Source organism: Balaenoptera musculus, chromosome 6 (genome assembly GCF_009873245.2).
Source record: "Balaenoptera musculus isolate JJ_BM4_2016_0621 chromosome 6, mBalMus1.pri.v3, whole genome shotgun sequence".
Classification (NCBI taxonomy): domain Eukaryota; kingdom Metazoa; phylum Chordata; class Mammalia; order Artiodactyla; family Balaenopteridae; genus Balaenoptera; species Balaenoptera musculus.
The window spans coordinates 81,306,681-81,320,408 of NC_045790.1; the positions used below are offsets into that span (position 1 = coordinate 81,306,681).

General features: G+C 43.0%; 1 protein-coding gene across 2 annotated transcripts in view; it reads left to right on the forward strand.

Annotated features, from left to right (window-relative positions):
* The first annotated feature begins 6,398 nt into the window (after window positions 1-6,398).
* Window positions 6,399-13,728, forward strand: part of DCAF10 (DDB1 and CUL4 associated factor 10) — a 46,096-nt gene continuing 38,766 nt past the window's right edge. The window contains exon 1 of one of the 2 annotated variants that reach the window (XM_036856577.1): window positions 6,399-7,568. In XM_036856577.1, coding sequence (XP_036712472.1) covers window positions 7,018-7,568 — 551 coding nt within the window. In that variant the 5' untranslated portion in view covers window positions 6,399-7,017. The remainder of the gene's footprint in view (window positions 7,569-13,728) is intronic. The other variant, XM_036856576.1, reaches the window with a different exon arrangement.

Below are 13,728 nucleotides of genomic sequence, written 5' to 3' on the forward strand. Positions count from 1 at the left end.
CGGCGGGCCCAGAGTGCTGGGCACTTGGGAAGGCCACGTGGCTTTCACGCTGCGTGCCACCGTGTCAGTGCTTTGCCGCCTTGGAGTCGTGCGGCCGATGGTGAGTGAGCGCACATGGCCGAGGCCAGGGTGGCGGGCAGGCCCGGGGATGCAGAGGTCCGTCCACGTGCAAGTGGCTGGAAGCCAAGACCGCAAGCAAGTGTGCGGAGACCGGCTCCGAGCCGCGGACCCGGACTAAGGCAGCGCGCCGGTCCGGTGTTGGGGTCCGATTGGGCCGCGGTTGAGAAGTTCGCGTTTCGGAACGGTGTGTGCAGCCTTTTCTTGGTGTGAAAGTGGCCGCTGTGACTGGGGAATGCAGATGAGGCCCGGGCCAGTGCAGTCGGCGGCGCGCCTTCCAGCGTCGAGGCTGCGCCTTGCTTTCGGCCAGAGCGTGGGGTCTTCCCAGCAGATCCCCCCGGGTGGATTAGGACCGCTTCTTGTTTGGGGGGCTTGACGGCCTGGAGCCAGTGCAGCAGGGGCGGTGCTGCCCTCGACTGCCTCTGGGATACACCTTACCATTTCTCAGTATTTCCCTCGGGGAAATGACTGAATTGCCCTTCGGAGAGGTTGGGCCGGACCACGGCCTTCTGGACCCTTTCCCAAAACTTCCTCTTTAGAAATCTGTGCTACTTGAGAAGTTGGAAAAGTGGTATCTCTTGGTTCCTTTTCTTTGTTGACCGGTGAAGTCTGTAACTTTCTATCAACAAGACTAATTTAGCTTTTGCTCTGAGCCAGAAATTCAGCTGAATCACCATCCATGCCCTGGGGGAGTTCACTGTCACCACGTGAAAATACCAAGTGTTATGATGTCTGTAACAACCTGATTAGGGTGTCAGCCCTGAGAATACAAAGGATGAAATGTTTGCCTCTATGTGGGAGGAAGGTAGGAGTCAAGATAGGGGTCCTGAAGGAAGTAGTATTTGAATGAATCTTTAATTTTGTAAATTTATTTATTTATCTATTTATTTTTGGCTGCGTTGGGTCTTCGTTGCTGCGCCCAGGCTTCCTCTAGTTGTGGTGAGCGGGCTTCTCATTGCGGTGGCTTCTTTTTTTTTAACATCTTTATTGGAGTATAATTGCTTTACAATGGTGTGTTAGTTTCTGCTTTATAACAAAGTGAATCAGTTATATATAGACATATGTTCCCATATCTCTTCCCTCTTGCATCTCCCTCCCTCTCACCCTCCCTATCCCACCCTGCCTATCCCACCCCGCCTATCCCACCCCTCTAGGTGGTCACAAAGCACTGAGCTGATCTCCCTGTGCTATGCGGCTGCTTCCCACTAGCTATCTATTTTACGTTTGGTAGTGTATATATGCCCATGCCACTCTCTCACTTTGTCACAGCTTACCCTTCCCCCTCCCCATATCCTCAAGTCCATTCTCTAGTAGCTCTGTGTCTTTATTCCCATCTTGCCCCTAGGTTCTTCATGACCTTTTTTTTTTTTTCTTAGATTCCATATATATGTGTTAGCATACGGTATTTGTTTTTCTCTTTCTGACTTACTTCACTCTGTATGACAGACTGTAGGTCCATCCACCTCACTACAAATAACTCAATTTCGTTTCTTTTTATGGCTGAGTAATATTCCATTATATATATGTGCCACATCTTCTTTATCCATTCATCTGTTGATGGACACTTAGGTTGCTTCCATGTCCTGGCTATTGTAAATAGAGCTGCAATGAACATTTTGGTACATGACTCTTTTTGAATTATGGTTTTCTCAGAGTATATGCCCAGTAGTGGGATTGCTGGGTCGTATGGTAGTTCTATTTTTAGTTTTTTAAGAAACCTCCATACTGTCCTCCATAGTGGCTGTATCAATTTACATTCCCACCAACAGTGCAAGAGGGTTCCCTTTTCTCCACACCCTCTCCAGCATTTATTGTTTGTAGATTTTTTGATGATGGCCATTCTGACCGTTGTGAGATGATATCTCATTGTAGTTTTGATTTTCATTTCTCTAATGATTAATGATGTTGAGCATTCTTTCATGTGTTTGTTGGCAATCTGTATATCTTCTTTGGAGAAATGTCTATTTAGGTCTTCTGCCCATTTTTGGATTGGGTTGTTTGTTTTTTTGATATTGAGCTGCATGAGCTGCTTGTAAATTTTGGAGATTAATCCTTTGTCAGTTGCTTTGTTTGCAAATATTTTCTCCCATTCTGAGGGGTGTCTTTTCGTCTTGTTTATGGTTTCCTTTGCTGTGTGCAAAAGCTTTTAAGTTTCCTTAGGTTCCATTTGTTTATTTTTGTTTTTATTTCCATTTCTCTAGGAGGTGGGTCAAAAAGGATCTTGCTGTGATTTATGTCATAGAGTGTTCTGCCTATGTTTTCCTCTAAGAGTTTGATAGTGTCTGGCCTTACATTTAGGTCTTTAATCCATTTTGAGTTTATTTTGGTGTATGGTGTTCAGGAGTGTCCTAATTTCATACTTTTACATGGACCTATCCAGTTTTCCCAGCACCACTTATTGAAGAGGCTGTCTTTTCTCCACTGTATATGCTTGCCTCCTTTATCAAAGATAAGGTGACCACATGTGCATGGGTTTATCTCTGGGCTTTCTATCCTGTTCCACTGATCTATATTTCTGTTTTTGTGCCAGTACCATACTGTCTTGATTACTGTAGCTTTGTAGTATAGTCTGAAGTCAGGAAGCCTGATTCCTCCAGCTCCGTTTTTCGTTCTCAAGATTGCTTTGGCTATTCGGGGTCTTTTGTGTTTCCATACAAATTGTGAAATTTTTTGTTCTAGTTCTGTGAAAAATGCCAATGGTAGTTTAATAGGGATTGCATTGAATCTGTAGATTGCTTTGGATAGTAGAGTCATTTTCACAATGTTGATTCTTCCAATCCAAGAACATGGTATATCTCTCCATCTATTTGTATCATCTTTAATTTCTTTCATCAGTGTCTTATAATTTTCTGCATACAGGTCTTTTGTCTCCTTAGGTAGGTTTATTCCTAGATTTTTTATTCTTTTTGTTGTAATGGTAAATGGGAGTGTTTTCTTAATCTGACTTTCAGATTCAGTCTTCCTATCCCCCAGCCTTTCCTCCTGACCCCACCTGAGTGGAGACCTTGAAAATTGTTCCCTGAGGGCCTCTGTTGCCAACCAGAAGCTAAACGAGATAGGTGCATCATCCCCTTTTCCCTGCTGAGATCCTCCTGCCTACGCGCCAGACCTTTGCTCATCCAGGATCAATCTCTCAAGCATTGTCTCCCTAATGACCATAGGATATACTGTCACACCGTGGTTTGCTGAACTATTCTTCCTATTTTTAGGTGGTTAATGGTTTCCAGTATTTTGCGTCAGCAAGGGTAATGATTATTAGTATAGTCACTGGAATCAAATACACTTGGACTCATATCCCAGCTCTGTCACTCTCTAGCTGTGTGACCTTGGGGAAGTGTGTGACCTCTCTGAGCTTCAGTTTCTTTGCCAATAAAATGGGGAGTGATAAAAAGCATTGCTTCCTAGGATTTTTATAAGAATTACATGAGATAGTGAATATGAAGCATTGAGTACATGCTTAGCACATATTCATTGCTTAAGTATCAGCTATTAATTTTGCAAATATTGTGTCTTGTTTAGGATTAAGTGGGGACAAAGGGATAATTATCTAAGCTTCACTTTTCTCATACAAAAAGGTTGTTAATTGGGGGTGCTTATGTATTAAGAGTCTCTGAGTCTTGTTTCTGAGGTTTTTGATGCAATGGGTGTTTAGAGGAGAAAGAAGTAGTTGGAGTGAGCAAAGAAGATTTCCTGGCAGAGCTAGAGTTCCAGGTTTGCATTATATTAAACTTGACCAAGATACTTACCTGTCTGGAAAGTTTATTTTGGCCTGACTTTGCCTCTGTACTCTAATCTTGGGTGTTTTCATTAATGCTTATTCTGTTAGGCCTTGTGTTTTATTGGCTGTATTGTGATGGACAGAGATTCTGCTTCTAACTGTGTGTTTTCTTGCAGGTCTGTGTGAACTGGAGAAAGTCTGACCTCCCTGCCTGGGAAAAGGCAATGCTGGAATTTGCACTTGCTATTTCCCGAGCTGATGACATAACAGATGACCATTTCAAAAAGCTCGAGGTGCATGGCTTCAACCAAGAAGATGCCTGGGATATAGCTGCAATTTCAGCTTTTTATGCCATGTCCAACTGCCTTGCTCATTTTGTCAATCTTGTTCCCAACAAAGAATTCTATTTGATGGGCAGAACCAATGATGTCAAAGACATCAAGAGTGAACCTGCTGCTCCCAAAGTATAAAAGCCTGAACAGAAAGGCCAGTGTTTCCAGAACATTGCATTATAAGACACCAGTTGGGAAGTAATTTTTTTAAATGTTTAGTCAATGGATAGGGAAGAAAGTAAATAAATTTGTTCCCTGCCTGCTTGATGAGCTAGATCCTAAGGGACATGTGATATCTGGGCCTCGGGGAAACCTTTTACTTTTTTACTTTTGTTGTGATCTGAAAGGAGCATCAGGGACAAAGGAGTTCAGAGGATGCTTTAGGCATTTCTGATGAACTGATATCTGTGAATTTCAGCAATTGAAGTTGAACATATTTTAGCTTTTAAAAATAGTGTTACATAGAAATTGGTCTATATAGACTGTGGTTTGAAATCAATTCTGTGTTAACATGGTGGTATATAAAGGCTCTGAAAGGCAGTGGGTAAATAGAAGCAGGCACCAAGTTGTTCTATCTTTAGTGCCTTCTCCATTAACCTCCAGTGATTTTTGTTTAAATCATGGTCATCTCAATAGAATTTTAGTCCTTATGTAGTTTATCCTTATTTTAGGTTTTAGTAAAAATTATTTGGAACAAGAGGGTGCTCATATTTTAAGCAGAAGTGTAAGAAAAAACCGACCCTGACATTACTAAGCGACTCGTTCTGCATGTTACAAACACCACTGCCTTAAGTGTGTGGCTGTCTTAACTTTTCAGGAGTCATTTTCATTATCTATCTGATAGAGGTACATGCAAACCTACAAAATGTTTTTGTTTCCATTTGACTTCTTTAGATTCTCTAAATTGCCAGGGAATAGTTCTTAATCAGTTTGAGGGCGATAGTGAGTTAATTTTGAATTGCCTGAACGGTGAAACCTGGTTATCTTGAGACAGCACAACTCTTGTTGCAGAGCTTGTGTTTTTCTGTTGGAACTATATCTTAAATACCTTGGAATATGTAACCTTTTTTTTTTTTTTTTTTTTTTTTTTTTTAAATTTTATTTATTTATTTATTTATTTATGGCTGTGTTGTGTCTTCGTTTCTGTGTGAGGGCTTTCTCGAGTTGTGGCAAGCGGGGACCACTCTTCATCGCGGTGCGCTAGGCCTCTCACTATTGCGGCCTCTCCTGCTTCGGAGCACAGGCTCCAGACACGCAAGCTCAGCAACTGTGGCTCACGGGTCCCAAGCCCTCTCCGCGGCATGCGGGATCCTCCCAAACCAGGGCTCGAACCCGTGTCCCCTGCATTGGCAGGCAGACTCTCAACCACTGCGCCACCAGGGAAGCCCTGTAACCTTTTAAAATTGACTTTTGAGGGGAGGAGGCAGGGGCATAAAAAAGAAAAAAAAAAGGAAAAAAATTGAGTTTTATTTTACTTATTGAGAAAGTTAATAACATTGGTGAATATATCATGGTCAAGGTTTTATACACCAAAATAATTTTAGCCATTGGCCATAACTCGGGAATCAAGTAGAGGGCCTTTATTAAGTATTTGTTGCAGCCAGAAGTTGTAGGTCACTAAGGGAGATTATTTGTTAATTATAAAATAGACCTCTACCCCTAACATGGGGAATATCTCCAGAGTAATGGCTGCCTTGATCTTCTCTGAACACTGGACACTTGCTTCTTGCCATTTTTCAGTCAGCTTATGGAGAGGAGAGTTGAATACTAACTTTGCTGGTGGGAGGAACTGCTGAATGTTCAGCCCTCTCTGAATCTCATTCCTTTACTTCTGAGGTCTTTCAGACTATCCTAAACAGTCACCAAATGGGAGCTTTCTATAACTCAGGTCTTGATCAAGGCCTAGAAGGGTTGTCAGTTCTTATACCTACCTCTTCTTATACCTCAGGCTTCCCTTCATTGAAGACTCTCCTTCCCTCCCCAAGAAGCACACCAGTTCGTTAATCTTTTTCTGCAAACAAGTCCTATGTATTTATCTTCAACAGCAGTGGTGAAGGGCCTTGCATCTGTTATGCCCTCCATGCCCTGCTTGGCAGAGGTAAGCAGGACTGACGGTGGGCTCTATTGCTTGTAAGGTTGAATTGATTCAGGTCTTCAGCTCCCTTCAGTGACTCCTGACTGGATATATGTTCATTCCTGCAGAGAGGAAGGCTTTGGCCTTGATAAAGTCTTGACCTAGTAGGTCAAGTAGCTGGGAGTTGGGCAGAGCTCCAGCGCACCAGTAAGCCCCATTTTCCAGGCACTGTACAAACCAGGGCTTTCTAGTGCAGAAGTTAATCCGAGTCCCTAGATTCTCAGGCTGTGTAGGCAGTACACCATGCTACTTACTATGCGTGAGCAGCCCATAATATGGTCATTTCTTACCTTCGCTGGTCTCAGTGTAGAGATGATTATGTAAACAGTACATAATCATACCCAGCCTCTTGGACTGACTAGTCAGGCCCTGTCATCCCCAAGGACACAGTCTGGTCACTGACAACCACATACTGACAATGTCGCAAGCGGTGGCCAGATGCTAACGTTACTCCATGCAGCCCAGGCCCTGGGCATCCTCAGTTGCGCGCCCACGCAGCTAGTCGCTCCAGACCTCCAACCCTCCGGGACGCGGTACCCACAGTCGGGCGGTGTCCCCGCTTTCTTGGTCCCCAGCGGATGATGGCCGAGAGGCGGCTAGGGTTTCCCAGCCGGTGGGGTTAGGCCGCCGCACGCCGGAAGTGGCGGCTGGGGCGGGAGCGCTGAGGTGTCGGCGGGCGGGGCAGCAGCCAAGAGCCGGGGGTCGGGGCGTTGGCCATGTTTCCCTTCGGGCCCGGTAGCCCCGGAGGGGAGAGGGCGGCCGGAGCCGGGGCTGAGGAGCCGGCACCCCATGCGAGACAGGGGGGAGCTGCCGGGCCGCTCCCTTCTCCGCCTCCGTCGCTACAGCCGGGGGCTGACGCAGCCCCTCCCCCGTCGCCCTGCGGGAGCCCTCGCCGCCCCTGCGCCCCTTCGCAGCCCCAGGCTGGGCGCGCGGGGGAGCTCCGGCCGCCCGGAGCTCTAGAGTCCTCAGCCGCTTCCGCCCAGGGAGAGCAGTCACCGCCCTCCCCGCCGCGGCGGCAGCCCGGGCCTGACTGCAGGGCCGGGAGCCGGGGCCGGCACTGCCTCAGCGCCCGCCTGGGCGGCCCTGGCGCCCGGCTGTTCGGGTGGCTGAGAGAGCGCAGCCTGGGCCGCGGGCTGTTCGTGGATCCGGCGCGAGACAATTTCCGCACCATGACTAACCTCTATGGTTCCATCCATCCCGCGGACTCGGTGTACCTCAGCACCCGCACCCATGGGGCCGTCTTCAACCTCGAGTACTCGCCTGACGGGTAAGCGCGGCCCATCGGAGGGCGGGGACCCGCCTCCGCGTGGCGCGGCTGCCGGTGGGCGGCTGCCCGGGGCCCGCTCGCTCGGCCCGGGCCGGGGTTTGCGAGTCCGTTTGGGGCGGCCGGCCTTCGTGCCCCTGGCTCTTTATGAAGCGCTCTGTCGCTATTGCAGGCTCCGTCCGGCCTTTGGAGGTAGGCGAGCCCGGGACTGGTTTGCTCCCCCTCAGGACCGGCGCTCTGTGAAGGAGAAGTGCCAAAAGCCCCCCGACAGGTCTGTCAGAGACAGTCCAGAGCTAGGGTTTGCTGGCACACCATAGATGCTCAATAAGTACACTTTGAATAAATGCCCGTTCTTTCCCTGTCACACTAGGCTTGTGTTTTTCCCAGCTAAGCTTGGTCAAGGGTACGGAGCCTGCAGACTCTCTGTTCCCTGTGCTGACTTGCCCTGAGGGGACAAGTGCGCGGTCCGTCGTTCCTTTGCTCCAGTAAGATACTAAGACACTGCAGAGAGGTATGTTGTGATGTGGGACATCTGTGAAGTTCCAGGCTAGACTACATTCTTCTGTTAAGGGTATCCAGCCTTTCTCCTGGCTGACTAAAATTTCATGTTTGGCCTCGGTTTACTTTGGGCTATGGAGAATTTTCAAAGTGATATATGTATGTATATATATATATTTTTACTGAACGAGGTAGTTTATTACTCAAAGGGTGAGAATAATCAGGATATGACGTTAAATTTATGAGCGCAGTCAAATTTCAAATTAATTTTGTACATGTGCACATACATGAGCAAAAGAAGCTTTTTTCTCTCTGAGAAGGTGGGTAAAGCTAGATTGTGTTTTTCTCTTTGCAGTAACTGAGGAACAAGGGCAGAGCGTGGTTAAGGTGACTCAAAAGAAAAGAGGGATACAACTCAACTAACAAATAGAGGATTAGTCTTCAAGGAAGACATACAGGGTTCTCAGAAATTGGCCAAGATCAAGTATAGAATATTATTCTAATTAGAATAGAAATTACAGGTAAGGAAAAGATGATTAACTAAATCGAAGTTGTAACTGTAAAGCTCACCAAGTTCACATGGTTAGCACATAGGAAAAAGAGGATTTGAACTCAGGCAGTCTAACTCCAAAGAGTTCATAATCACTGTACTAATACCAAATTACATGGATAATTACCTTAAGAATTAGCATTTTCCTACCTGAAGATTAATTTAAAATCTATTATAACAAATATATTCTAACATTAAATATGGCATGTTCATCTATTTTGAATACTTGTACTGTTAATCTTAAAATACCACTTTTTCAATAGGGAGTTGCTTTTCAGTTTTCTGTAGCAATGAAAAACATAATTTACAATTCTCATAAATATATAAATTGGCGCTTATTATTCTGGAGCACTGAGGGAAGAAAAAATCTGTTTCCCTCATTGGCTCAGAAGCAGCTACTAAAATAAAAAGCTATAACTTCCAAGATTGTTGGCTTTCCTGCTGACATTAGTGAGGCTGGGGCACCAAGCATGAAGTACACCAGAGCCATTTCAGCTTCTGCTTTCAGGAGAACATAGAATGGTAAATAGAAAAGGACCATATCATTAGGGAAAACACTTTATTTCCAAGTTTCTAAAATAGTATTAAAACAATAAGGGAAAAATGCAAATTATAAAGTAGTATGACGGCACAGCAATCACAACTTTTTAACAAGCCCTTTCAACATTCAGTGCTAATTGCTGAAACACTGAAATAAAGTGATGTTTCAATTATTTGGTTTTAAACAATGACAGGTTTAAGATTCACCTGATTAAAAACCATCCACACCAATATAATAGCATATCATAAGATAATTGGCTAACAGTTTTTGCAAATGGCAGTTGTTAACATATTTCTTCCACACACATAAATGTTGTGCTGAGGAGGGGAGTAAGATGTTCTTTTCTACCTTTCTTTTATGATGGGTTGTAGAAGCATCCATCTCTTCCTCTCCTATATTATCAATTTGTGAAGTTGGACTACAATTCATTTTCTCCTCTTCTTGCCTCTGGAGTCTGTCTGCTACAGCCTGGATAGCTTCTGTCCATTCTTCCCTTTCCTCTGGAGTGTCTACATGAAATGTTCTCTCTATTAACAGTGGTCCACTGGAGACATCTGATAATAAATGTGTTTGGCTTTGATCGTTCTGTTTTCATTAACTGGCATTTTGCTACTGAAAAGTTGTTGAGGGGATAAGGTAAATCCACATCTTGGGGTTTCTCTTTATATCCTATGAATTAGCCATCTGTCTTCAAAAGGAAGTATCTTGGCCTCCAGTTTTTTATATATTCTCCCCTCTTCTGAACCCAACCTTCTTTCACAGTGGTAACATCGCTCATGATGGTGCCCCTCTGAGCCCCCAACTTGGAGAAAAGGTACTTTGTGATACCACCTTTGAGGTTTGGATTCTCTGCTGCTGCTGCCCTTCCCACGCTCTAGTGATGACTCAGCCTCCAAAGGCAGCGGCTGCCTGCAGCTGCTCTTTGGGTGGGGGGGGTGCGGAGTGGGGAGGGCAGGCAGCAGTGGGCTGCAGGGGAGGGAGGGAGGGAGCTGGCTGGGCCGTGGAGCTGGAGCGGGAGGCTCAAAGTGATATATATTTTTTTAAACTTTGTTTTGTGAGTACAGGAACAAGTTCAACAGCAGTCAAAGGAAAAAATTTACACATGGTTCCACCATGAGCGGACATAGATAATACAACTCTTACCCCATCAAGGCCTCTGGATTCTTAGTCATTTGCTTAGCTGTTCATTCATTCATTCATTCATTCATTCCCTCCCTCGTTCAGCAACTATTGGGTTGGCCAAAAAGTGCCTTCTGTTTTCACCAAGATCTTTATTGAACAACATAGTCATCCTTTTGTTCCACTATCTTCTGCCATTTTTCAGGCAACTTTGTAATTCCATCTTCCCAAAACTTTTTATCTTTTTGAGCAAAGAACTGTTCCAGGTGCCTTTTACAGTCTTCCAGGGAATTGAAATTTTTTCCATTAAGAGAATTTTGTAAAGACCTAAATAAATGGAAATCTGAAGGTGCAATATCTGGTGAAAACGGTGGATGAATCAGAACTTCCCAGTCAAGCTGTTAACAGTTTTTGCCTGGTCATCAAAGAAACATGCAGTCTTGCGTTATCCTGATGGAAGATTATGCATTTTCTGTTGACTAATTCTGGACACTTTTCATCAAGTGATGCTTACAGTTGGTCTAACTGGGAGCAGTACTTGTTGGAATTAATCGTTTGGTTTTTTTTGGAAGGAGCTCATAATAGAGGACTCCCTTCCAATCCCACCATATACACGGCATCACCTTCTTCGGATGAAGACCAGCCTTTGCTGTGGTTGGTGATGGTTCATTTCACTTGCCCCACGATCTCTTCCGTTCCACATTATTGTACAGTATCCACTTTTCATTGCCCGTCACAATTTGTTTTAAAAATAGAACGTTTTCATTACGTTTAATTAGAGAATCGCATGCTGCAGAAATAAGGTGAAGAAGGTGTTTTTGCTTAACTTATGTGGAACCCAAACATCAAAGCGATTCACATAACCAAGCCGGTGTAAATGATTTTCATTGCTTGATTTGGATATTTTGAGTATGTCGGCTATCTCCCGCATGGTGTAACGTTGACTGTTCTCAATTAATGTCTCAATTTGATCGCTATCAACTTCAACTGATCTACCCAACCATGGAACATCATCCAGCAAGAAGTCTCCAGCATGAAACTTTGCAAACCACTTTTGACACGTTTGATCAGTCACAGCGCCTTCTCCATACACTGCACAAATCTTTTTTTTGCATTTCAGTTGTGTTTTTACCTTTCTTGAAATAATAAAGCATAATATGCCAAAAATGTTGCTTTTCCATCTTCAATAATAAAATGGCTACACAAAAATTCACCAATTTTGATAAGTTTTTAAAAAATGCACACTGATATGACAGCTGTCACATACAATCTAACAAAATTGTTTTGAATGAAGTCAAAGACACCTAAGGGCTACTAGAGCCATTTTACAGAAAAAGCTGAACGAACCTTTTGGCCAACCCAATATTTGTTGAGCGCTTGCTGTGCTCCAGAGGCAGAGGTGGCAATGGTGAGCAAACCAGCTAATGGCACCGCTTTCATTGGTCTTGGGACCTATTGGTTCAACTAGACATTAATAACCATACTAAATAATTTCTTAATGTATATTTACAAATTGTGATACAGGCTTGAAAGAATCTTGTGGATTAGAGTTTTCAAGGTTTCCCTGAGAAAGTGACACTTGAGCTGGATTGGAAAAATGAGTAGAAGATAAATTAGTCAAGATAGTGTTTGGAAGGGGATAGAAATACTTTAGATGGAGGAACTGGTATGTCAAAGGACCTGTGGTTGGAGGAGCAGCATGTCATGTTAGAGAAGCTGAAAGAAGATAGGTTAACAAAGTAAAAAATTGTGCTGAAGAAAGACATAAAATGTGCTAACAAAGGAGCAAAGCAGCAGAATCTGGAATCACTGAGCAAGTACACCCTGTTTCCTTTTACTGTTGCAAATGCTTTTTCTTAATCAGACTCAGTTCTGGGATCTCTGGGGTTTCTGCCTATAGCAGTTGACTTGTAACAGTGACTGTGCACCTGAATACAGAGAAAATTGGTGAGGGGAGAAACTATTTTGCTGAAGTTTATCCATGGAACCTCCTCTCCCCAATTCCTTCCTCAAGCCCTATTCCTAAAGCTTCTCCCAAAATACCAGGAGTCTATTCCTCATAACCCTTCAGTTCCTCTCTTCAACATATCCCAGTTCCTCTCCTCCCAACCTCTGGCCTTCAGAAGTAGCTGTTTCTACTCTTTGGAGGTGGGATTTTAGGTAGAGGGTGAGAGGGATAGAATGAGTTATGAAGAAGGAATTCTCATTGCCAGTTCTATTAGAATGAGGAGTATATTACTGATAGTTCTTGTTTGAATCTGGGCTACATTTTCCTATAGTAACATTTTTGTAAAAGGTGGTTAGGTACTCTAGTACTTAAAATAATTTGATAATGTGTAATTATGCAATTAATATGTACTTACTTTAGAAAACATAGGCAGTAAATGAACTAAAAGAAGCTAAATATCATTTATGATCCCAGAGATTGAATGGCTATCTAAGGAAATTTTTTCCTTGTATATATTTATTTTATTTATTTAAAAAAAATTTTTTTTTTTTTTTTTTTTGGTCACGCTGTGCAGCTTGTGGTATCTTAGTTCCTTGACCAGGGTTTGAACCCAGGCCATGGCAGTGAAAGTGCCGAGTCCTAACCACTGGACTGCCAGGGAACTCCCTGTGTATGTTTATTTTAACATAAAGATAGAATCAACTATTTTGTAGCCTGCTTTTTTTCATATAATATATTGCAAATTATTTATGTTAATGAATATATTTCTACAACATTATTTAAAAATTTTCATTAGTTTAAATAAACTCTCTCTAAACAAATGTTTTAGATTTGTGTATGCCCGTATGGTAAGTCCCTAGAATGAGTCAAAGGTTATGAAGATTTTGGATACTTATTATTAAATTGCTCTCTGTGAAGACTGTACCAATTCTTATTCCTATCAGTCCCATATGAAAGTGCTTGTCTTCCCATACCCTTGCCAATATTGTACATTGCCATACTTTTTCATTTATGTCAAGGTGGTAGGTGAAAATGGTTCAGTGTTTTAATTTTTTAGTCTTTTGACTACATCTACTAATATGCCCCAGATTTTTATAGGACTAAAAATGGTTTTATATAAAATGACATACTGTGTTAAATGAAATGATTTCTCATATCCTTCAGTCATATATGAGTTAAATCAGCTTACTGGATACCGTAACCACTGTCACAAGGACTTCTCAGTACAAAAAGAAGAGGTGATACAGAAGGTAAGAATTAAAATTGTGAATTCGATAGAGACCAGACTAGAATTTGGCACTTTAAAAAAAAAAAAAGAAAGGATACATGGACTAGAAGGTAATTTCTAAAGAATTCCAAAAATGTTTTAAGCAATAGCAACACTGTCAATATAAATCTGTCACCTCCTAAAATGACATTTTGAAAAAAGAAATATGATGTTAATAGATTAGATAATATGGGACTTTCTTAGGCTATCCTCTATGAGAACACATTAGGCACTGCTGTA